The 22,515-nt window shown below is 45.3% G+C and overlaps 1 protein-coding gene and 1 long non-coding RNA gene across 5 annotated transcripts in view; one reads left to right on the top strand and one right to left on the bottom strand.

Moving 5' to 3' along the window:
- The window catches only part of LOC141049856 (uncharacterized), a 111,301-nt gene extending 102,016 nt beyond the window's left edge, over window positions 1-9,285 (bottom strand). The window contains exon 1 of the long non-coding RNA XR_012220455.1: window positions 9,012-9,285. This is a non-coding gene — a long non-coding RNA (uncharacterized lncRNA). The remainder of the gene's footprint in view (window positions 1-9,011) is intronic.
- The window catches only part of MYO1B (myosin IB), a 305,050-nt gene that overhangs the window by 278,637 nt on the left and 3,898 nt on the right, over window positions 1-22,515 (top strand). For all 4 annotated transcript variants that reach the window (XM_073546692.1, XM_073546694.1, XM_073546695.1 and 1 more), the window contains 4 exons: window positions 8,352-8,458; window positions 16,513-16,645; window positions 17,797-17,949; window positions 20,973-21,100. In XM_073546692.1, the coding sequence (XP_073402793.1) occupies window positions 8,352-8,458; window positions 16,513-16,645; window positions 17,797-17,949; window positions 20,973-21,100 (521 nt within the window). The remainder of the gene's footprint in view (window positions 1-8,351; window positions 8,459-16,512; window positions 16,646-17,796; window positions 17,950-20,972; window positions 21,101-22,515) is intronic.

A 22,515-nucleotide genomic window follows, 5' to 3' on the forward strand; every position in this document is an offset into this window, starting at 1 on the left:
ACATATAATCATGCATTAACCTTGGAGGTCCTCTTTTATGCTCTGTAATCCAACTGATGCGTGGGAGAGGTGCCGCCCTTTTGTATCTGTAGGTTTTCCTGTTCCTAGGAAGGGCGGATCCCTCTCTCAGGTGGTGCTGTCATGGACTCCGAAAAATACCGTTAACCGGTGAGTAACTAAGACTTTTTTTCATATAATTGTTTTTATTGTCAAAGCGCCAAAACAGAAAGATTTCATCTGAATCACTTCATTCAGAGATATAGATGAAAACCCTTATGTAAGTGCTCAGCATAAAGCGCCAGATAAACGTGTAAAAGCTTCAACTCAATCTACAAAAAAAAGTCCCCTTCAAGTCCGTCATTTGTTAAAGGAAACATAGGGGGCTTCCACGTTACTGGTAAGGCTAGGTTCACATTACGTTTTAGCAGCCCGTTCAACACATAGCGTTGACGGGCTGCTAGCGGTATAGCATAACGCGATCGCATTATGCTATACCAGCTAGCGCAGCTGAATCATCTGTTCTAGCACAGATGATTCAGCTGCGCTAGCGGTGACTGAGCCTCAGACGCTGCAGGCCGCGTCCGAGGCTCCGTCAGCGAATGACTGCACATCGCGAACACGTGCCACTTTACGGCATGTGTCGCGATGCGCCCGACAATGGGGCTCAATGGCAGCGTTAATGGACTGCGTTACACCACTTTAAAAGGCTCTGAAAAAGTGAAATGGCTCCTTGCCACCCCCCCCCCCCCCCCCCAAAAAAAAAAAAGAAATCCAGCAAATTCTGCACTTCCAAAGCCAAATACCCCATCCCTTCTGAGCCCCAGTGTGCCTAAACGATGTTTAGCATCCACATGTCTGGCATTTCGGTAGTGAGGAGTGCCCGACTAATTTACAGGTGCATGTCTCCAGAAGCATGAGCTGGTCACTACAACAAACTAGGCACTACAATGTATGGGCTCTACAATGGCAGATTTGCAATTTCCATTGCGCTCCAAAAGTCAAATGGTGCTCCTTCCCTTCCGAGCTGTAACGTGTTCCCGAACAGTAGTTTTCCACCAAATATGGAGTATCTGCGTACTCAGGAAAAATGGCACAAAAAATTGTAAGGTTCATTTTCTCCAGTTAACCTTTTGAAAATGAAAAAATTGTGGCTAGAGCAACATGTTTGTGCTAAAAATTAAAATTGTCATTTTTTCCTTCCACTTTGCTTTAATTCCTGTGAAGAACCTAAAGGGTTAATAAACTTCAATGTGATTTTGAGAACTTGGAGCAGTTTTTAAAATTGTCACTTTTGGGTATTTTTCTGTCATATAGGCCCCTCAAAGCCGCTTCAAAAGCAATGTGGTCTAAAAAAAAAAAAATTGGTTTTGTAAGTTTTGTTGAAAAAATGAGAAATTGCTGATAAACTTTCTGACCCTTCTAACAAAAAAAAAATTGTTTAAAAAATTGTGCTGATGTAAATGGTTGTGGTAAATGTTGACAAGTCTGCAGTCACTCTGTAACTACAGATTTGTAAATCCTGTGAAAATACATGTATTTCTGTGCTGAGGAATAAATTAACACTCACACATTTAATTAAAGTGGTTGTCCGGTCTAAAACTACAAGTGTGCAGTCACTTTGTGCTGTGATGAGTCTCCTGTGTCAGCATCAGGAATGACCGTCAAGTAACCGCAAGTATGCGCTATGCATTTTATCCCAGGCAGAATCCGACGAGATTATTTCCAGCCTCGCGCACTACACTTGCATTGAACGAGCCAGAAACCGTATAGAGCAGAGGTGGGCAATTTTCCCCGAGGGGCCAAATGAGACCGTGACTGTTGAGGAGGGCTGAACCAATAGGCTGAAATTAATTCTGCTCAATATTAATATTAACATATTAATTATAATTATTTTAGATTAATATTGAGCAGAATGCAGTATGCTGGCATCTCCCTATATACCGTTTTAGCCCACACAAACTCCTTTTCTATATAACGTATGAGCCCTCACATAGCCTCCCCATGTCCAGCATGAGCCCTCGCATAGCCTCCCCATGTCCAGCATAAAGACCCCCATTAGCCTCCCCATGTCCAGCAGGAGCCCTCACATAGCCTCCCCATGTCCAGCAGGAGCCCTCGCATAGCCTCCCCATGTCCAGCAGGAGCCCTCGCATAGCCTCCCCATGTCCAGCAGGAGCCCTCGCATAGCCTCCCCATGTCCAGCAGGAGCCCTCGCATAGCCTCCCCATGTCCAGCAGGAGCCCTCGCATAGCCTCCCCATGTCCAGCAGGAGCCCTCGCATAGCCTCCCCATGTCCAGCAGGAGCCCTCGCATAGCCTCCCCATGTCCAGCAGGAGCCCTCGCATAGCCTCCCCATGTCCAGCAGGAGCCCTCGCATAGCCTCCCCATGTCCAGCAGGAGCCCTCGCATAGCCTCCCCATGTCCAGCAGGAGCCCTCGCATAGCCTCCCCATGTCCAGCAGGAGCCCTCGCATAGCCTCCCCATGTCCAGCAGGAGCCCTCGCATAGCCTCCCCATGTCCAGCAGGAGCCCTCGCATAGCCTCCCCATGTCCAGCAGGAGCCCTCGCATAGCCTCCCCATGTCCAGCAGGAGCCCTCGCATAGCCTCCCCATGTCCAGCAGGAGCCCTCGCATAGCCTCCCCATGTCCAGCAGGAGCCCTCGCATAGCCTCCCCATGTCCAGCAGGAGCCCTCGCATAGCCTCCCCATGTCCAGCAGGAGCCCTCGCATAGCCTCCCCATGTCCAGCAGGAGCCCTCGCATAGCCTCCCCATGTCCAGCAGGAGCCCTCGCATAGCCTCCCCATGTCCAGCAGGAGCCCTCGCATAGCCTCCCCATGTCCAGCAGGAGCCCTCGCATAGCCTCCCCATGTCCAGCAGGAGCCCTCGCATAGCCTCCCCATGTCCAGCAGGAGCCCTCGCATAGCCTCCCCATGTCCAGCAGGAGCCCTCGCATAGCCTCCCCATGTCCAGCAGGAGCCCTCGCATAGCCTCCCCATGTCCAGCAGGAGCCCTCGCATAGCCTCCCCATGTCCAGCAGGAGCCCTCGCATAGCCTCCCCATGTCCAGCAGGAGCCCTCGCATAGCCTCCCCATGTCCAGCAGGAGCCCTCGCATAGCCTCCCCATGTCCAGCAGGAGCCCTCGCATAGCCTCCCCATGTCCAGCAGGAGCCCTCGCATAGCCTCCCCATGTCCAGCAGGAGCCCTCGCATAGCCTCCCCATGTCCAGCAGGAGCCCTCGCATAGCCTCCCCATGTCCAGCAGGAGCCCTCGCATAGCCTCCCCATGTCCAGCAGGAGCCCTCGCATAGCCTCCCCATGTCCAGCAGGAGCCCTCGCATAGCCTCCCCATGTCCAGCAGGAGCCCTCGCATAGCCTCCCCATGTCCAGCAGGAGCCCTCGCATAGCCTCCCCATGTCCAGCAGGAGCCCTCGCATAGCCTCCCCATGTCCAGCAGGAGCCCTCGCATAGCCTCCCCATGTCCAGCAGGAGCCCTCGCATAGCCTCCCCATGTCCAGCAGGAGCCCTCGCATAGCCTCCCCATGTCCAGCAGGAGCCCTCGCATAGCCTCCCCATGTCCAGCAGGAGCCCTCGCATAGCCTCCCCATGTCCAGCAGGAGCCCTCGCATAGCCTCCCCATGTCCAGCAGGAGCCCTCGCATAGCAAAAAAAACATACACCACATACTCTCCTCGCTCCCATTCCACCGGCGCTCTGCTTGTGTCTCTGGGGCACTGACTCTCTGCAGTGCACAGCTGACTCAATGAAATGATGTGATCGTGTTAGCTGTGTAGAAGCAGCCGACAGCACAACAGACACAGTAGGATGCACACTCCAAAGTCCAAGGACCCAAATTGACCAAAAGCTTAAGCAGACACATGAAAAAGGGCAGCATCCAATCCAGGTGAAAAAAACCTCCAAAATTCTTTCTGTGTAAACCTAGCATAACAAATGATCATTGGTGATGTTTATGTCTGTACTCCTTTTACTTAAGATTATGTAATCTAAAGAGAACTCCAATCCTGGGTAGTATTGTGTACAAATGAGTATAAAAAAATTCTTTAAAAAAAAGGTTTACCATATGTTACAAATGTATGTATGTATGTATGTATGTATATGTAAAGAATAACACTAGTACAAAGAGTCGTGCCATGTACATAGTTTTCCGAGCTCTGGCAAAAATTAAGAGACCACTTCACAGTATTTAAAAATCAGCTTCTCTACTTGTCTGACAGCCATTCCATTCCAGTGTCAGTTGAATTCCAACCAGAGTACACCTCATTCTACTTAATGTGCTTCTGATTAGGTGCTCACTTGAACCTAATCTTATTTAACAAATGAAAGTATAAAAAAACCCTGCTGTGATGTTCACAATCCTCTTGCAATAAGACAAGCTGGCAAAACAAGTGCTAGTAATATCCTAAAAGTAATAGGAATGAAAAAATAATTTATAACCATGCCAAAGGAGTTGAAAAGAAAAGTCTTCAGTTAGGAAATGAAGGGCTCAATTCTGGCTTTACTAGCAGAGGGATACAGTGAGAGTCATGTTGCCTCCATCCTCAGAATTTCTAAGACGGCAGTCCATTACAACAAGGTCAAGCAGCAGACATTGGAGACAACAAAGCTACAGACTGGCTTGGCTTTTATTCTAAGTCATGTAGCAAGGGTCGACATTGACTTTTAGGATTGCTACTTCCAATAGGTGGTACTAGAGTTCTAGTCCTCTTCCTCTCTGAAGAGATAATTTGCATAATTAGCATATTTCGCAGAGGAGCATTGTGGCTTTAAGTCTCCTCATCTGGACATGCTTAGCTTGTCATTCTCCGCAAGGAGAGATGATACTTCTTGGATATCGGTCAGACGCCTCTCTCACAGCCAAGCCAGATCTCACACTTTGCACTGACGAGAGGCAGTACCCCGAAACAGTGTCTGCAAATTGAGATTCTGGCTTGGCTTTTATCCGAAGTCATGTAACAAGGCTCGTTAAAGGGTCGACATTGACTTTTAGGATTGCTACTTCCAATAGGTGGCACTAGTGTTCTAGTCCTCTTCCTCTCTGAAGAGACAATTTGCATAATTAAAATGCAGGAATAAAGTGTGTGCAGGAGCCCTTAGATATTAACTTGGCTTCCTGATATTATTCCCCTCCAATTTACAATAATTGCTGCTCTGTTTAAATGGGGGATGGAAATAAACTGGTTTATGGAGGAAATGGTGACATTCCATTCCTGCAGTGATTATAAGCTTGCTTTCTTCTTTTACAGCTGACGTGAACTTATATAATGAATGCAGCTTGTTGTAATAAACCAGCAGCTTCCTTGCCAAATGGTAGCTTTTCATGAATATATCACTGTGCATGTGCAATCACAGAACGTGTTGGGGTGTATTCACATGTTGCGTCTACGCTGGATTGTAGTCTATCTGTGGTACTGAAAATGATGGCTTCCAGATCTACTCCACAATTTTTCGTAATGATTTAAAAGGAGTATTAAAGCTCTAACCTCCTTGCCTGGGATTAATTCACAATGTTCTGTCTAAAACTTGTGTTAATACATAGTAATTAAGGTTGAAGGGAGACTTTAAGTCCATCTAGTTCAACCCATATCCTATCCTAACTTGCCCTAACATGTTGATCCAGAGGAAGGCAAAAAAACCCATGTGGCAAACAGTAAGCTTCACATTGGGGAAAAAAATTCCTTCCCGACTCCACATACGGCAATCAGTCTAGCTCCCTGGATCAACGCAATATTAAGGAAACTAGTGTATATACCCTGTAATGTTATACTTTTCAAGAAAGGCATCCAGACCCTTCTTAAATTTTAGTAGGGAATCACTCATTACAACATCATATGGCAGAGAGTTCCATAGTCTCACTGCTCGTACAGTAAAGAATCCGCGTCTGTGATTATGCTTAAACCTTCTTTCCTCCAGACGTAGAGGATGCCCCCTTGTCCCTGTCACAGGTCTAAGAGTAAAAAGATCATTAGAAAGGTCTTGGTATTGTCCCCGCATATATTTATACATTGTAATAAGATCACAATCTATTGTGATCTATTCTTGGGGGCTCGTGCACATAGTATGGATGGTCACCAACATAAAACACACTGAACACGACGAGCATACCCGCGTCTTTTTTGTTACAGGCATATATACTTATTCATACCTTAGCTATAGATGTCAGAGGTGCTAGGGTTTTTATGGTATATCGTATATCGCCCTGCTTGTCTAATCCTGTCCACTTCTGCCCGCTGCTTACAGACTGTAATCTCAGCCATAAATGTCTGAGATGGGAATGCCCCGTTAATAACGAGAACCGTATTCCAGTATAGTAAATCTCTGAAGTATGGTTTGCACTGATACAACTGCCTTGAGCCACTGTATGAAAATGGAGGAACAGTACGAACCCATATGTTTCCATGGGCGCCTTCCTATGGATTCGTGAGACGTAGGTCCATAATACAGACCAGAGTCTGGGATTTGGTGATCTGCTCCTTTTGCCACCAAATGGTGGTAGCTGCATTTTATTTTTCTGGTAAAATTATGATCGAACTTACTCTGATTTTTATCTATAAGGAATTGCTTTATTTGTTCAAGTTGACTGCCTTATTTTAATTTTTGGGTTGACATTTTGGGTTTTTGGATCCAATCTCAATATTTCTATAGCTTTTTGATCTAAAGTTACAGGTCTTGTTGTTGCAGATCCTCTTTGATGAGACGGGTGGGTTTTATGCCAGTCATAAGATGTTCTAATTGATGTTAATGATTTGTTATTAGTGGCAAGGTCTCTGCCATAACTCCCAGATCAGACCAAGTGCCTGCTTATGATCCACCCATTATACATGTGTTTGCAAACACTTTAATGGAGTTACTCCATTGGTCCCGCAGCTGAATATTATTTTCCACAAATGTCTAGGGAATTTGATGAATGTGTAGAAAATGCAGACTATAAATGCTATGGTTGTGTGGCAGGGGATTCATGCGCACTTACGGCATTTATTACAATGTGATTTTGCGAGAGGTCACATATTGTAGCCAAAGTGCAATAATGTGCACTTTGTAATATCTCCATTGTAGGAGATCAAACATGACTATACAAGTGATGGCCTGTGATTTGGGGGATGGCCTTTTTAGGGTTAAAACCTTATTAATCCATAGCATTAAAATGGAGTTTGTTACCCCCTTTGCAGCTTTAACAGCTTCCAGTCTTCTAGGAACATTTTCTACAAGATTTTCAGTTGTCTGTGGGAATTACCAACAATAACATCAGACACTGTTGGTGAGAAGGCCTGGTTCGCATTTTCCGTTCTAGTTTATCCCAAAGGTGCTGGATGAGGTTGAGGTCAAGACTCTGTGTGTCCAGTGATCTTCCACACAAAATTTCCCCAACTGAGCCCTTGTGGACCTTGCTTTGGGCCCTGGCGCACAGTCAAGCCAAAACACAAAATATCTTTACCTAAACTGTTCACAAAAAGCTGGAAACTACAATTGACCAAAATGTCTTAAGTTAAAGCATTGTTATTTCCATTTCCTGGAACTAAGGGGCCTAGGCCAACCCTTTAAAATGAACTCCATAGCTTTGGCTCCACCAAATTTTACATCTGAAGCAATGCAATAGGACGGGTAACGTTCTCCTGGTGTATGCCAAACTCCAATGCATCCATCAGACAGTCAGATAAACAAGTGTGACTCCTCACGACACAAAACATGTTTCCACTGCTCCGGAGTACAAAAGTGTCGTACTTTACACTGCTCCATCTGACACTTTTGCATTGTGCTTGGTAGTATAAGGCTTGCATGCATCTGCGGGTCAGCTATGGAAATCCATGCAATGAATCTCCCGATGCAATATGTTTGTGCTGATATTAATACTGAACAAGATTTGTAACTGACATTGAGTCAACGGAGTATTGTTGACTTGTAGGCACTTGGCCGCCCTGCTCTGTACCTTTTATAATTGTGTATGTCTCTGTAAAAGAACCCAAAGAAAAAAAATTGCGTGTAAAATGTGTACATTGCCAAACAAGCAACCAGGACTTTTGAATTTGATTTTTTTTTTTTTCAATATTCTTTGAAGGAGTGATACCAATACTGCAATCTGCACTGCTTTCATATAATGATCACAAGTATTTTGTCAGTTTGTAGCTTTAATGATTTGATTAGATTTTTGGTTACTTTGTAATAAAAAGAAAAGTACTTATAAGAGTAAATCTTTTATTTTTTTTTATATAAATAGAATAATATAGTAGAAACTGGAAGTGTCAAAGACATGGAATTATGGGGAATTATGAGATCTTTGTCAGATTGCTTTACAATAAATTTTACAAGTTAGTCTTTTTTTTTTTTTTTTTTTTTCTAGTGCAAAAAGTACAGGGATCAGTTTACAGAACAGAAAAAGTTCATTTATGATGAAAAACTGGAAGCTAGTGAACTCTTCAAGGAGAAGAAGTCGTTGTACCCTGCCAGGTAAATTTGTCTTTTTAAGTACCTTATTTTTATAAGAAAGTTCTCATCTAAAACCTTTTTACAGCTATATAGAACTTGTGTCCTAAATGATCCAGACTTAGATTGTGGTGTTGTGTTCCAACATTTTCTATACTCTAAAGCTTTATATTCATCATCTAATGACCCATAGTAGCTAAGCAGACATTGTTATTGGATCACTCAGCCCAACCAAATTCAAAGAAGAGCCCAAATGTTAATGAAAGTTGTTTGTGAAATCAGTGGCATAACTTAAGTCTGATGGGCCTCGGTGCAAGATTTGAGCCGGGGCCTCTCCCCATCCTGAATAAATTATACATATACATTAATACTCCATCCTGGTATATATGTCCCTCATCCTGGTATGTATATCGCCCATTTCCAGAACGTCCCTCCTGACAGCACCAGGGAGGACGTCCTCCACTTCCTTGCAGGGACAGGAAGAGCACACAAGAGGTTAAAAGGCCCTCCCCACCCTCATTCCTTCAGTGTTTTTCCTGTCCCTGCATGGAGGGACACACAAAAGGATTCGTCTTACCGGAGGGGCCCGGGGGGATCGGGCGGCTCGTCCAAACCTTCCCCCTGTCAAGTAGCCCCGGCTCTGAAACCCTCCTGGGTGGGGGTCCCTCAGCCGCAAAGACCAGGGGTGGGCGAGGCCCCTGGGTAGAGCCGCTTCCTCCCGGAGTGGAGGCTCTCGGCTCTGATGCCGGCCGCACGCAGACGCGAAAACCTGAAGTCGCGTGAAGGAGTTGCGGCGCACTTCCGGTGACGTCAGAGTGCCGTAAGTAGGAGGCCGGCTTGTGCTCCCGGGAAGGAGCGCGGTAACAGCAAGACAGGCAGCAGCCACCTTCCTGATCTAGCAGGGGCTTACAGTGGCGCGACAAGCCATGGAGGACCCGGGCAGAGTTGAACCGGACGGGGTAAGTGCGCTGTGCGCAACTGACTGCCCAGAGCCCTGACCATCTCTCTCTTGCGCTATGCAGGAAAAGGGACCCCCAGCGATGCCCCTACGTACAACCAAGCAGACTAGGAAAGCCTTGGCAAAGTTGAAGAGGTGTCCTGTATGCACTTTAAAGCTCCCTGACAGACATAAAAAGATGCTCTGCGACACATGTACGGCCAGAATCATGAAGGAGGAGCAGCCGTCCCTCCTATCTGAACTGAGGTCTATGATTCGGGAAGAATTCCAAGGTTCTATGGCCACCTTTTCCCATCCGCAGCCCACTAGCCCAGGTCCCAGTGCTAAGCAGGCCAGGTGGGAGATGGAGCTAATTTCAGATGAGGATTCCTATTCCCGGGAGTCTGATCAGGAAGAGGGCGAGGTGTGCTCAGACGAACATGAGCGAGGCAGAAGATATCTCTTATCTGACGATATGGATGACCTAGTTAATGCTGCCAGGGACACGATGCAGATAGAGGAGGTCCAAAAACCACAGTCCAGACAGGACATGATGTTTGGCGGCCTTAGGGCACAGAAGCAACGGGTGTTCCCAGTGAAAGACCATGTGCGGGCTATGGTCCTGGAAGAGTGGAAGGAGAAGTGCCGGGATTTTAAGAAACTACTTCCCTTTTTTACCCAGAGGACATTGAGGTCTGGGAAGAGGTTCCCAAAATTGATGTTCCGGTAGCTAAAGTCACCAGGAAAACATCTATGCCCTTTGAAAACTCGTCCAGCCTGAAAGACCCCATGGACAGAAAGGTGGATAATTTACTAAGACGAGCCTGGGAGACATCAGCAGCCATATTTAAGACAAACGTAGCCGCTACTTCAGTAGCGAGATCTATGTTTTTATGGATGGGGCAGCTAGAGGAACACCTGGCTAATAAAACCCCTAGGGAGGAAATCTTAGCTTCCCTTCCGCTTATGAATTCTTCCACAGACCTTTTAGCCGATGCAGCGGCAGAATATTTAAGATTCTCAGCCAGAAATAGGTTGTTGTCCAACTCTGCTCGCAGAGGGATCAGTCCATTTGTAGGCCTAGGAGACAGCAGGACTACAGAATCCAGGGGAGGTCTCATAGGGGTCCCTTTGGTAATACCCACACTAGAGTTTGAAAAGCTAGAGGATCCCTTTTTGTATCGCGTACAAGATCCAGAAGAACATGACTATGCCTACATAGGAGGTCGGCTCAAAAAATTCAGAGCCCAATGGTTACCAAATAGTTTCCTCTCCTCCCCCCCGAGAGATCTATTTCCCCCCTTATTGTGAAGGTTCACTCTCAGATGTGGGCAGATGTAATGGACCTGACAGACTCGGTCGTTATAATTCCAGTTCCCCAGGCAGAAATAGGCTGGGGTCACTATTCAGCCCTATTTTCCATCACGAAACAGTCATGAGAATCCTGCACGATTTTATAAATTTAAAACCCTTAAACACCTGGGTCACTTACAAAAAATTCCGGATGGAGTCAATCAGATCCACAGTCCATCTGATAGACAAAGATGCCCTGATGTGCACTCTGGACCTGAAGAGTGCATACTATCAGGTGCCGTTTCCCCCAACAGCACAGAAATACCTGCCTGAGATTTGCGGTAGAACTTCAGGATCGGACATGCCACTTTCAGTTCCAGTGTCTTCCGTTTGGCTTGGGTTCGGCGCCTCAAGTCTTTACCAAATTGATCTCAGAAGTGGTAGCCTTCCTAAGAAATCAGGGAATAATCATCCCATATCTGAACGATTATCTCCTGGTGGCAAAATCAACAGAAGAGATGCCGCGGCACAAAGAGAAGTCGATAGCTGTTTTAGAATCCCTAGTCTGGATCATAAACGAGAAAAAATCAGATCTGGTTCCAGAAAGAAGGAAAGTCTTTTTGGGAGTACTGTTGGATTCCAACCACAGAACATCCTGATTACCTCTGGAAAAACAGAGCGGTACGAAACAGTATGAAGGAGCTCAGAAAAGGCTGAGTTTCCATCAGATTGGCAATGCGAGTACTGGGGCTCATGATATCCTGCATCCCCTGTGTCTATTGGGCTCACTTCCACTCAAGAACCTTGCAGAAGGAAGTCCTGGCTGTCTGGGATCGTCGCCAGTCCTCCGACAAGAAAATATCCTTGTTCCCGGCAGAAGAAAGGTCTCTTGTGTGGTAGATGCAGCTGGAAAACCTAAGTAAGGGGCGTCCCCTGGATCACCTCCCCATGCGTCGTAATTACCACAGATGCCAGCAAGTGGGGTTGGGGGGCGCATCTGAAAGGAAGAATTCTTCAGGGAATTGGCCGGCAAACATGCTGTCCAGCGCCTCTAATTACAAAGAGCTCTATGCCACATGGGAAGCACTAAGGCAGTATCAGGCCCGACTGAAGGACCAGCATGTCAAGGTTCTGCCAGACAATGTGACGGTGGTATTCTTTCTGCGTCATCAAGGGGGAACCAGACATCAAAGACTTCAGGAGGTATCGCGGAAGATTTTTTTCCTGGGCAGAAAGAACAGTCTTATCGATAACAGCTGTCCATCTCGAAGGGTCCTAGAACACCATGGCAGACTATTTAGATAGGCGGAAGATCTGGCCAACGCGATCAGGAAGAATGCAAAGACAGACAGATTTTACGCTCTAAGCCTAGTTTCACACACGTTTTGAGGTGCACGCTCGCCGTGAAGCCCCGCCCCCTGCCGCGCCTCCTCCGGGCAGCTCCGCCTATGGGCGTATGACTCTGCATGCGACCTGCGTACCTTATCTTTAGCGTTGGGTACGCAGGCCGTATGCTTTTGCCGGCGCATGCGTCTTTTTGACAGTGCGCCGACCTGCGCCAATCGCATTGTTCCTTTTTGGTGCGGCCGGCGCACCGTCAAAAGGACGCATGCGCCGGCAAAAGCATACCTGTGCATGGCCTGCGTACCCAATGCTAAAGATAGGGTACACAGGTCACATGCAGCGTCATGCGCCCATAGGCGGAGCTGACCAGAGGAGGCACAGCAGGAGGCGGAGCTTCACGGTGAGCGTGCGCTGCGCCTCAAAACGCTAGTGTGAAACTAGCCTAAGTCCATCGGACAACCCAGGTCTGGACGCTCTCTCTCCTACGCATTTCCGCCGATAGCTCTTCCCAGCCGTGCTCAGGAAAATACATGAGGACCAGGCAAGAGTACTACTGATTGCACCTTATTGGCCTAAAAGAAGTTGGTTTCCACTGCTGGGAATCATGGCAGTAGAACAACTGGTGCTGTTCCAACAGAGGGAAGATCTCATTCACCAGATTCCAGTCTACCATCAGGATCTGGGAAGGCTTCACCTGTCAGCTTGGATCCTGAATGGGACATACTGAGGGCTTGGGGTCTGTCAGACCAGGTCATATCCACAATTCAGGCTAGCAGAAAGCCAGTTACTTTTGCGATATATTGTAAGATTTGGAAAAGGTTCTGTCTAGAGGGTGGCAGGTCCGACCTAACAGAAGGAAAACCGAACATCCCGAAAATCTTAGTTTCCTTCAAGCAGGCTTTAATAAGGGGCTTAGGCCCAGCACTCAAAGTCCAGATCTCAGCTCTAAGCACCTTCCTCGACTACACCCTGGCATCTCACCCATGGGTAATAATGTTCGTTAGGGCACTCGGCGCCTACGTCCCACAATCAGGAGGTCAGTTCCCCCGTGGAACCTTAACTTGGTCTTTCGGTCCCTTTGCTCAGACCCCTTCATTCAGGGACCACAGATGTCCATCTCACATCAAACCATGAAGGTAAGGTAGCATTCCTAGTAGCCATCACCACGGCGAAAAGTATATGCGAAATACAGGCCTTATCCATTCGAGACCCATATCTTTGAATTTGGGAGGACCGTATAGTCATGAAACTAGACCCCACATTTTTGCCTAAGATTGCTTCAGTAAAGAACCTAAACCAAGAGATCGTGCTGCCCTTGTTTTGCGAAAACCCCTCAAATGATAAGGAACGGACCCTGCATAACTTAAGCCCCCGTCACACACAGTGATCTCGCTAGCGAGATCGTTGCTGAGTCACAAGTTTTGTGACGCAACAGCGATCTCACCAGCGAGATCGCTGTGTGACTTACCAGCGGGTATCGCTGATCGTCCTGGAATGGCCAGGACATTTTTTTGATCGCTGGTCTCCCGCTGGCCAGCACGCATCGCTGCGTGTGGCAGGTGGGAGACCAGCGATCAGCGAGCTGGTAACCAAGGTAAACATCGGGTTTCTAAGCGCCGCGCGGTGCTTAGAAACCCAATGTGTACCTTAGTTACCAGCGCCCTGCACCAGCGCGCTGGTAACTGTTACACAGTGGGTAACTAAGCGACGTGCGTCGCTTGTTACCCGCGTGTCGCTGTCCTGATCGCTGGTGAAGCTGCCTGTTTGACAGCTCACCAGCGATCCTGACAAGCTCATATCGTTGTCGGGATCGCTGGTGAGTCGCTATGTGTGACGGGGCCCTTAGACGTTCGGCAGGCCGTCATAGACTACATCAAGGCCACACGCAGCTGGAGGCAGGACCATAACCTATTTATCTTATTTGGGGGGAAAAATAGAGGGAAGAAAGCCTCGCAAGGTGGATTTCGTCACTAATTAATCTAGCCTACCACTCTCAGGGCATCAGCCCCCCGGAGGGCTTAAAAGCTCACTCAACTCGAGCATTATCAACCTCCTGGACTGAGAGGGTGGGGGCATCAGTAAGCCAGATTTGTAGGGCCGCAACCTGATCCAGGCTGGACGCATTCTGTAAGCACTACAAACTAGATGTATTGTCTAGCCAACAGACTGCCTTTGGAAGAATGTTTCTCCAGGCGGTCATCCCACCCTAAGGAGGTACTTTGGTATACTCCCTGGTGCTGTCAGGAGGGTCATCCTGGAAAATAGGTATTAGACCTACCGGTAATTTATGTTTCCAGGATTCCATCCTGACAACATGGATAGTTCCCTCCCTGATTATGTTATGTCATATGTCGTAATATGATGTTGTAAATAAATGTGTTAAGCTGCATCATCCACGGTGTGGTACTTAGTAAAACACTGAGGGAATGAGGGCGGGGAGGGCCTTTTAACCTCTTGTTTGCTCTTCCTGTCCCTGCAAGGAAGTGGAGGACGTCCTCCCTGGTGATATCAGGATGGACTCCTGGAAACATAATTACCTGTAGTGCAAAAACAGGTAGTAGACCTATGTCCCTTATCCTGGGCCCCATCTTGGTATCTATATCCCCCATCTTGGTATATGTCCCCCATTCTGCCGCTGTTTTTTAATGTATTTAAGAAAATAAACCATTATACTCGCCAGCGGCATACGTAGAAGTCATGGGGCTCCATAGAAGAAGAAGAATCATGCAATGTTCAATCTCCTCCATATAGTATAATGCATCCCATAGTCCCCATGTAATATAGTGCATAGCCCATAGTCATCCATAAAGTATAATGAGCGTGTGACATCACTGCCATGCACCCCGGCATGTGCATGCCAACGTCAGCTGCTGACCTCTGATTGATCCGATGTGTCTGTGTGTAAGGCCGGGGTCAGACTTGCGAGAAACTTGCACGTCAATACCTGGCACTTCCGCTGACACTCAGGACTGGAGCTTTCAGCTGCATAGAAATACAGGCAGCTGAACGCTCCGATCCTAACGCTGGTGGCAGTGTCGGCTATTGACGTGCGAGACTCGTCCGAGTCTCTCGCAAGTCTGACCCCGGCCTAAGGTGGAAAACCGGGCAGTGGGTACCTGTCCTGTGTCGGGTCCGAACTGTCGGGGGCGGTCTCCCCTGTTGTCCGGGGGAAGGAGTAAGAGACCGGATGGACCTTTGCACTGGGAAGCTGGGGGTGTGGCTGAGCGTATAGAGGCAGCGCGCACAGAAGCAGCCAGTCTTGGCGGGAGAAGGCAGCGCGCAGCAGGGAAAGAGGTGATCTCTGCCCCTTGAGCAACAGGAACGTGCCAGCCTGCATCTTGGGACTCCCGCCGTCACTAGCGGGGATCAGAGGAAGAAGCGCGGTGTGCCCGGTAACTGGCAGAAAGCGAGGTGCCGTGCGTGTCGTGACTGTGAGTACAGCGCACGTGTCAGAGAAAACTGGGTGCTGGATAGACGTCTGTGGCCCACCTACCATAGTTCTGCGGCCTTGTTTGTGTTGGCCGCATATGCTCATGGACTCAGCGGAAGGTGCCGGAGACCAACCGCTGCCGCCAAAACATGGACCATCGTTGCCTACAGAATTTTCCTCGGACCAACACCGCTCCAGCCGTTGCCGGCACCATCAATTCCCAAGTAGTGCCTGCAAGCTGAAGGATTCCTGACAGGATAAGTGCACCAAAGAACTGCTGTCCTGTTTAACTCTTCATATCCTTTATAATTGGACTGTTATTCTCCTAGTGAACCCTTCATCTCACTGCGAGGAGTTAATCCCATGTTACATTAAAACTGTCGAACTTGGTAACCGTTGCTCTGCCTTCTGTCTGTCACTGCATCCCGCAACCTGCTTTCATGTGCACCACAATACACTTCCAACTGGATGTGCATCTGAGGATGTCACACATCCAGTTGAACTTCCTGCTGGCAGGCTCTCCTTATTAAATGACCGATCTGGTGAGTAGCAGAAATGTAGTAGTAGAACAATAAAGCTCAGCAAAAGTTCTGCTGTAAAACAGTCCGCTATCAGTGGTAAACATTTACCGAGACCCTGTAGGTGATAATGAATAAGTTGGTGGAAAGTAATGAAGATGCCACATGATGTAGTGCGTCAACTGCACCCAACCACAGACCTTGACATATAGGGGACCAGGGAAGCTTTGCTGTGGGATTGATGGCTTTTTCTCAAAAGACTGGCTGAATCAGCCGAAGCACTAAAATTTGCATGATTGGGTACAGATCTCCCTGCACTGTCTACAAGTTTTAGTAAATCAGACTCAATATGTTATTTAATCAGCTTCATAAGTTTCATGAGTTCCATAGAATGCTGATTCTAAGCGAGAAGTACCCTATTAAGCTAATTTGGCAGCTTTAGCAATAGATGTATGCAAAGTGGATAACCCTTACCTTAACACCACGAGTCCGTAAACTCCCTGCTTTACCATATATGTTAGTAAATGATCAACTAATCTGTAAGATCTTATTTCAGTGTTGGACAGCAATTCCAAGGGGATTATTTAGAAATCAGCAAAAGTCCTAAGTATAAGAAACTAAGTGATGCCATTGAAGATAAAATAATAATAGCTGACTCTGTGAGTAAAATCAACCGAGCCAATGGAAAGGTAAGATATTTGGGATTAGTCTGTTTAAATAACCTTTCCACCTGAGATTGCTTCTGTAAATGTTTCATAATAAAAAAAAGTTTATAGTGAATACCATTATATTTGCGGGTACACATCTTTCTTCCATTTTTGGAGCAAGGAAGTTGCCATTTTTCATGACCCATATTTCCATTTCCCTTGTTATTACCATGAACTTAAACCACCTGGCTTCCTCTTGTGATTCATATAGTATAACCATGAAATGTGGCTATTTTCTAGAGGACGTTTTAAGCTAAACTCTCTCATACGAACACCTTAATGTCCTTAACCATTAGAGGTACATTGTTTTTAGCATGTTTATTTTGTTGCTATTGACAGACTATCAAACATGTATTGTGATGCTCCAAGTCTTCCCAGCCTTCAGATTTCTGAGGAGAACTATTGGATATGTTGGATTTTACATGCCAGATCCTTTGTTCTTACAGAGGATAAACTGCTGAAATCAGAGTTTCTCTTTCTTCTGCTGTATGGCACAAACACAATTGTTTTGGTGACGAATGCTCCATGTTGCAGTATGTTTTTCAGTTTTTTTTTTTTCTCCATTCATATCGATGGAATGGAAAAAACAAACAGTTGTGTCCACAAAGAAAATCCAAAACATACAGTTGTACATTACGAGTCCAAACTCATCTACTTCTATAACACAGCTTTACGTAAAAGATTATACAACTCCTAGCATGTCAGTGTTTAAGTCTTCTCATACTTGCATGCCAGACCTGGCATGTCATTCTCCACATGTAGAAATCTTACCCCTTATATTCCTGTTTTTGGGCATACAGGGTTGTAGTTTTGCAACAGCTTAAGAGCCACTGGTTGGTGTCCATTGCCTTAGCTGAAGCAAGCAATAACCATTTATATCACTAACATGTCCCCTGTAGACAAGTTTGAGGTTTTGAATATAACCTTGATGGAAAATTTTGCAGTAGACCAAAATGTCCACTTTCATAAAACAAGTTTGACTCTTTAATATGAGAAGAGCTGAAGATGTTGCTTGCTATAAAAAAAAAGTAATCTATTTCTTCTCAATGTCTTGCACGTAGTCTTGGTAAAGATACATTTTTTGGGATAGTAGATTTGCCTCAAGTCAACTAAGCATTCCTTCAATTCCTCAGGGATCAACCAGAATCTTCTTGTTGACAAAGAGTAATGTCATTATTGCTGACCACAAGTCAGGCCAGATCAAGCTGGAAGTTCCTCTGGGAGATGTCACCAAAGTGAGCATGAGTTCTCAAAATGACGGCTTCTTTGCACTCCATCTCAAAGAGGTATGCCTGTCCTGCATTACGCTGTCATTTTGTTCCAACTTGGAGATGATAAATTCTCTTAAAAAAAAAAAAAAAATGTCCCTAATTTATTAACTGTGTGGAATAATGATGACAGGGGGCATCATATATTAAACATATATATATTTTTTTTATACAACAGGTTTGTAAATCCATTAATTTGCAATGTATTTCTGGAAATGTACACCTAAGGCCTGTTTCACACTTCCGTTTTTGTGTCCGCCAAATGGATCCGTTTCCGTTTTTTTGACGGAAACGGATGCCAACGGATCCGTTTTTAAAAAAACGGATCCGTTTTTTTGACGGATCCGCGGTAACCGTAATGGAAGTCTATGGGGCAAAAAAAACGGATCCTGCAAAAAATGGCGGATCCGTTTTTTTACGGAAAACAACGGATTTTGACGGATTTGAAAAAACGGAAGTGTGAAACAGGCCTTAACGATGACATTTCAATGAACTCATTTGTTGGAACTCTCTACTACCTGAATACTCTGTGCAGTGACCTGATTGACGTGGTTAGATGGAACCTGTCAGGTTTATGCTAATTTCAGTTGTCTTCCATCTGTGTGTGTGCAGCAGAACGTAGGATTGATATGAGAAGCATTTTACATTGAAAGTAGGTTCTTCTCTTATTTAAGAAAAGATTGAATGGAGGTATAAGCATCCCTAGCATCACAGCCAACTATTATTCTTTGTTACTTAAACAAAGTGCCCATTGTTTAATAGATTCAGATCCCCCGGCTTGGCTTGACTTAGAATCTACACTTAATAACAATAAGCACCCTAGATCCATAATCTATAATGCCATAGCTAACAACCTTCCAAACTCTGTTGCCCATCCAATCTTTCAAGCTGTTGCACTCGCCTGGTTTAAGATCACTAAACCAAAGAGAGGATCCAATAAAACGACCATCCTTAAACTCCCCCTAACACTCATTTACTCTGACTAACCATTCATTATCCCCCATCTGGGCAGATTTAAAAATATCAAACTTAGAAGACATTTTTAACGGGACGGAATTTTTATCCTTTCAAACACTAAAAACTAAATTATAATATCTCCTCGTCCCTGTTTCTCGAATACCTTACTCTTAAGGATAATATAAAAATATTTCTAGACAAGAAACTAAACTTCACTGAGTCATCCATAAAAACTAAATAATTGTGGTCATCGTATTTTCTGGAGTCATGGCTTTGTTTATGATAACTACAACCAAGATACAGCCTTGACAAAAAGCCCTTCAATGCTGAGTTGGGAGAAAGACTTAAACTCTTCCTTCACTGTAGAAGACTGGGAGCACGCTCTCTTTATCATATCATTCCGTACTCTCCATGTCATTGCAGGAGACCCATTTTAAGGTTGTATCACGTTGGTACTATACCCCCAATAGACTTGCCCATATTGGGACTACGAACTCGCCTCTATGCTGGAGGGACTGCGGTCAGAAGGGAGACCTCCTACATGTTTTCTGGAGTTGCCCAACGGTTAATATTTTGTTGTCGCAGATCTCCTCCCGCATCATTAGCAAACTTACAGGCAAAACCACAACCCTCACACCTCACTCGGCCCTACTTTCCCTTAATCTAGAGGAATTGGACCCTGCCTTAAAAGATAGTCATCCATGTTTGTCTTGTGGTAAAAAAATTCCATTGGAAGAACCGTTTCCTTCCCAAAGTTGATGATATCTTACAGTTGATCGCACAACATAGATCTCATGAGTTGCATTTCGCATTGGCTAACGACCAATTCAGTAGCTTCTACAGGAAATGGTCTAAATGGGACCAAACTTTCCCTACTCCTATTACTTGAATGAATCCTTTAACACTTAGTAATCTCGATTATAAGAAAAGCTGTTTTAGTTTTGCCTCTGACATAACTGATCTTGTATCTACTATTTGACATAGGGTTAGATCTGTAATGACACTCATTATGCTCATTTGTGTGTTTTTGTTTCTTATTGCTATTATCATTCTATTGTACAATCTTGTATTCTACGTATTTAGGCGTTGGCAAGATACGTTTGTAAAATGACATCATTAATGCATGTTTTGCATTTTCTGTACATGATGTCAACTTGTAATTTCCCTACTTCACCTTATCTTTCCTTCTCTCCCCATTCCCATTACCCCCCCCCCTGTCTTCCCCTCTCCCCATTGTTTAAAAGACTAAAATCTTTGGAAAAGAAAGTAGGTTCTTCCGGATTCTAGAGAAGTTTAAAAGTTTATTGAATTGAAACTTAAGAGGAGGACTGTAGGGGAACAACTTCCATCCTAAACTTCGATCTTTGGGCCTGTGGCTGCTGCTCTATCTATTGGAAAAAGTCTTTAAAATATTTTTGGCTTTTAAGCCAAAACCTTTTTTTACCATGACTTAAATCTCCACTTCCTTTAATGGATTTGTCCCATCTTGTACATTTGTGGCTATGTCGTAAATTTCAGATAGATGTGGACCCCACTTGTGGGACCTGGATCTGTCTTGGGTTACTGGTCATACAGTGGGCAGCCAGCTCTCTAGAAGTAGGTCAAGATGGTTTTAGGTATTACCTGGCTTACTTGTTTCATTCTAAAGATCCTCAGTTGGGGCTGCCGACTGTCAATGATACAGAAGGTTTTGCTCCTGTAAAAATGTGCTGTGCTGAGAGAGTGAATTGTCAATGATTGGCGCCTTCTTTTTTAAGGTAACAGGGAGCACTCTACATCTCATACTGACTGGAATAGGTCTTTAATAATTGAATGTACATCACCCTAATGTGTAAAGAGTTGAGATTACTACTTCTCTTCCAGTATGTGCTGGGTTACAGGGTCATATTATGCAATATGAAACGTGGCTTTTATAAAGTTACACGCAGATGGGGATTTCTGAGGTTGTTGGAGTGCTGGCACAGCATAAGCTCTGCTCACTGTTGTCTCACCAGACTTCCAACATTTATAATCTTATGTAATATTGTAAATTGCCATTAAAAAACAATTTCCGAATTGACTGTTTTCCATCTTTCTACACCAAGGGTTCTGCTGCAGCTTCCAAGGGTGATTTCCTCTTCAGCAATGATCATCTCATAGAGATGGCTACCAAGCTTTACCGAACTACCCTGATGCAGACAAAGCAAAAGATTATCATAGAGATTGCAGATGAGTATGTGTCCATGGTGTATTAAAATTGTGATATGGAAAATGTTCAGGAGACTGAAGTCAGTCAAGGTTGACGACAAAGAATGATCATATTGAGGGTGGGCTATCAAAGCTTTATTTTCCCATCTGATCATGATTGAAATCTTGGCCTTAGTGATGCAGCCATAGAGCATATGGGCGCCTGAAAGTCTGACTGAGAAATCCCTAGAAAATAATAAAAAGTATCAAAAACAAACTGAGGCCGCTCTGTCCCAGCAGAATGTCTGTCAGGAGCACGTCTCTAATTGTAGATCCTATGCATTTTGTATAGTAATTCCAAGTAATTGGTCTGTGCGGTATGTCCCTAGTAGCCAAGCTTATAGGGCCTTGGCTGCAAAAAGGTAAGAAAGGTAAGCGTCTCTCCTGTCCATATATTGGGGATACAACCATAGAAACTGAAGTTTTGTAGAATCATGGTGTGTGCGCAACCCCTTCACTACTTTTACCCCTTCTTATAGCTGCATGATCAGAATAACTGCCCTTAATCTGAAGATGTAAGACAAGAACATTTTAGTGGCCAAGACGGCTTTCTTCCTAAAAGTGATATTACTGCCACTGTTTTAGTATTTTATACATTGAGCACCTATTGGCATCGTAAAGTGAAGCAGTACCAATATAAAATGTATGGGTTGTTTTTATGATGGTGAAAAATTTTTGTCAGCAGTATGCCAGTAGAATTACATGTTTGCTCACTATTAGACAGTTGATGCATGCAATTGATCTGCATAAAAGGTAAGGAATGGCTTGCATCAGAGGCGTACATAGAAATCATGGGGCCCAAAGGCAGAAGTTCAAGTTAGCGCCACCCCCCACCCCCAAAAAAAAAAATGATGGGGTCACAAGAGCATGTCTCATAACTGTGCAACCTTTACAAGGTAATTTTCCTCATCCTGAAGCCCTGGATTAACCCTTTCATTGCACCCATAAAGTAGGATGCAAAAAACGTGCCCCACTAACGCTATATGATACCCCCACATGCACAGTAGGATGACCCTTCTGTATCCCACTTTAACTGACGCAGAAAAAGTATGATCTCCCAACTGTGACCCCCACACAGCCCTACGTTCAGTATAATAGGCCTACATACAATATAAAGGCCCCACACCTCTCCGCACTGTCTAATCGCCCACACTATCCCTCCAAACAGTATAATTGTCCCCACTCAGCCTTTAACACAATATGATGGACCCCACATGAACCTTTACATTGTAACTGCTTGCATACTGTATTACAGCCCAACATAGCACCCTCTATAAATATAAAGACTTCCACATAGCCCTCCAAATAGTATAATGTGCCTCACGTATGCTTCCATATAGTATGATGCACCCCATAGTCCTCCATATAGTATCATGCACCCCATAGTCCTGCTTTTTTAGT

The sequence above is a fragment of the Dendrobates tinctorius genome, unplaced genomic scaffold (assembly GCF_039654945.1).
Source record: "Dendrobates tinctorius isolate UK_male_01 unplaced genomic scaffold, ASM3965494v1 ptg000150l, whole genome shotgun sequence".
Taxonomy (NCBI): Eukaryota; Metazoa; Chordata; class Amphibia; order Anura; family Dendrobatidae; genus Dendrobates; species Dendrobates tinctorius.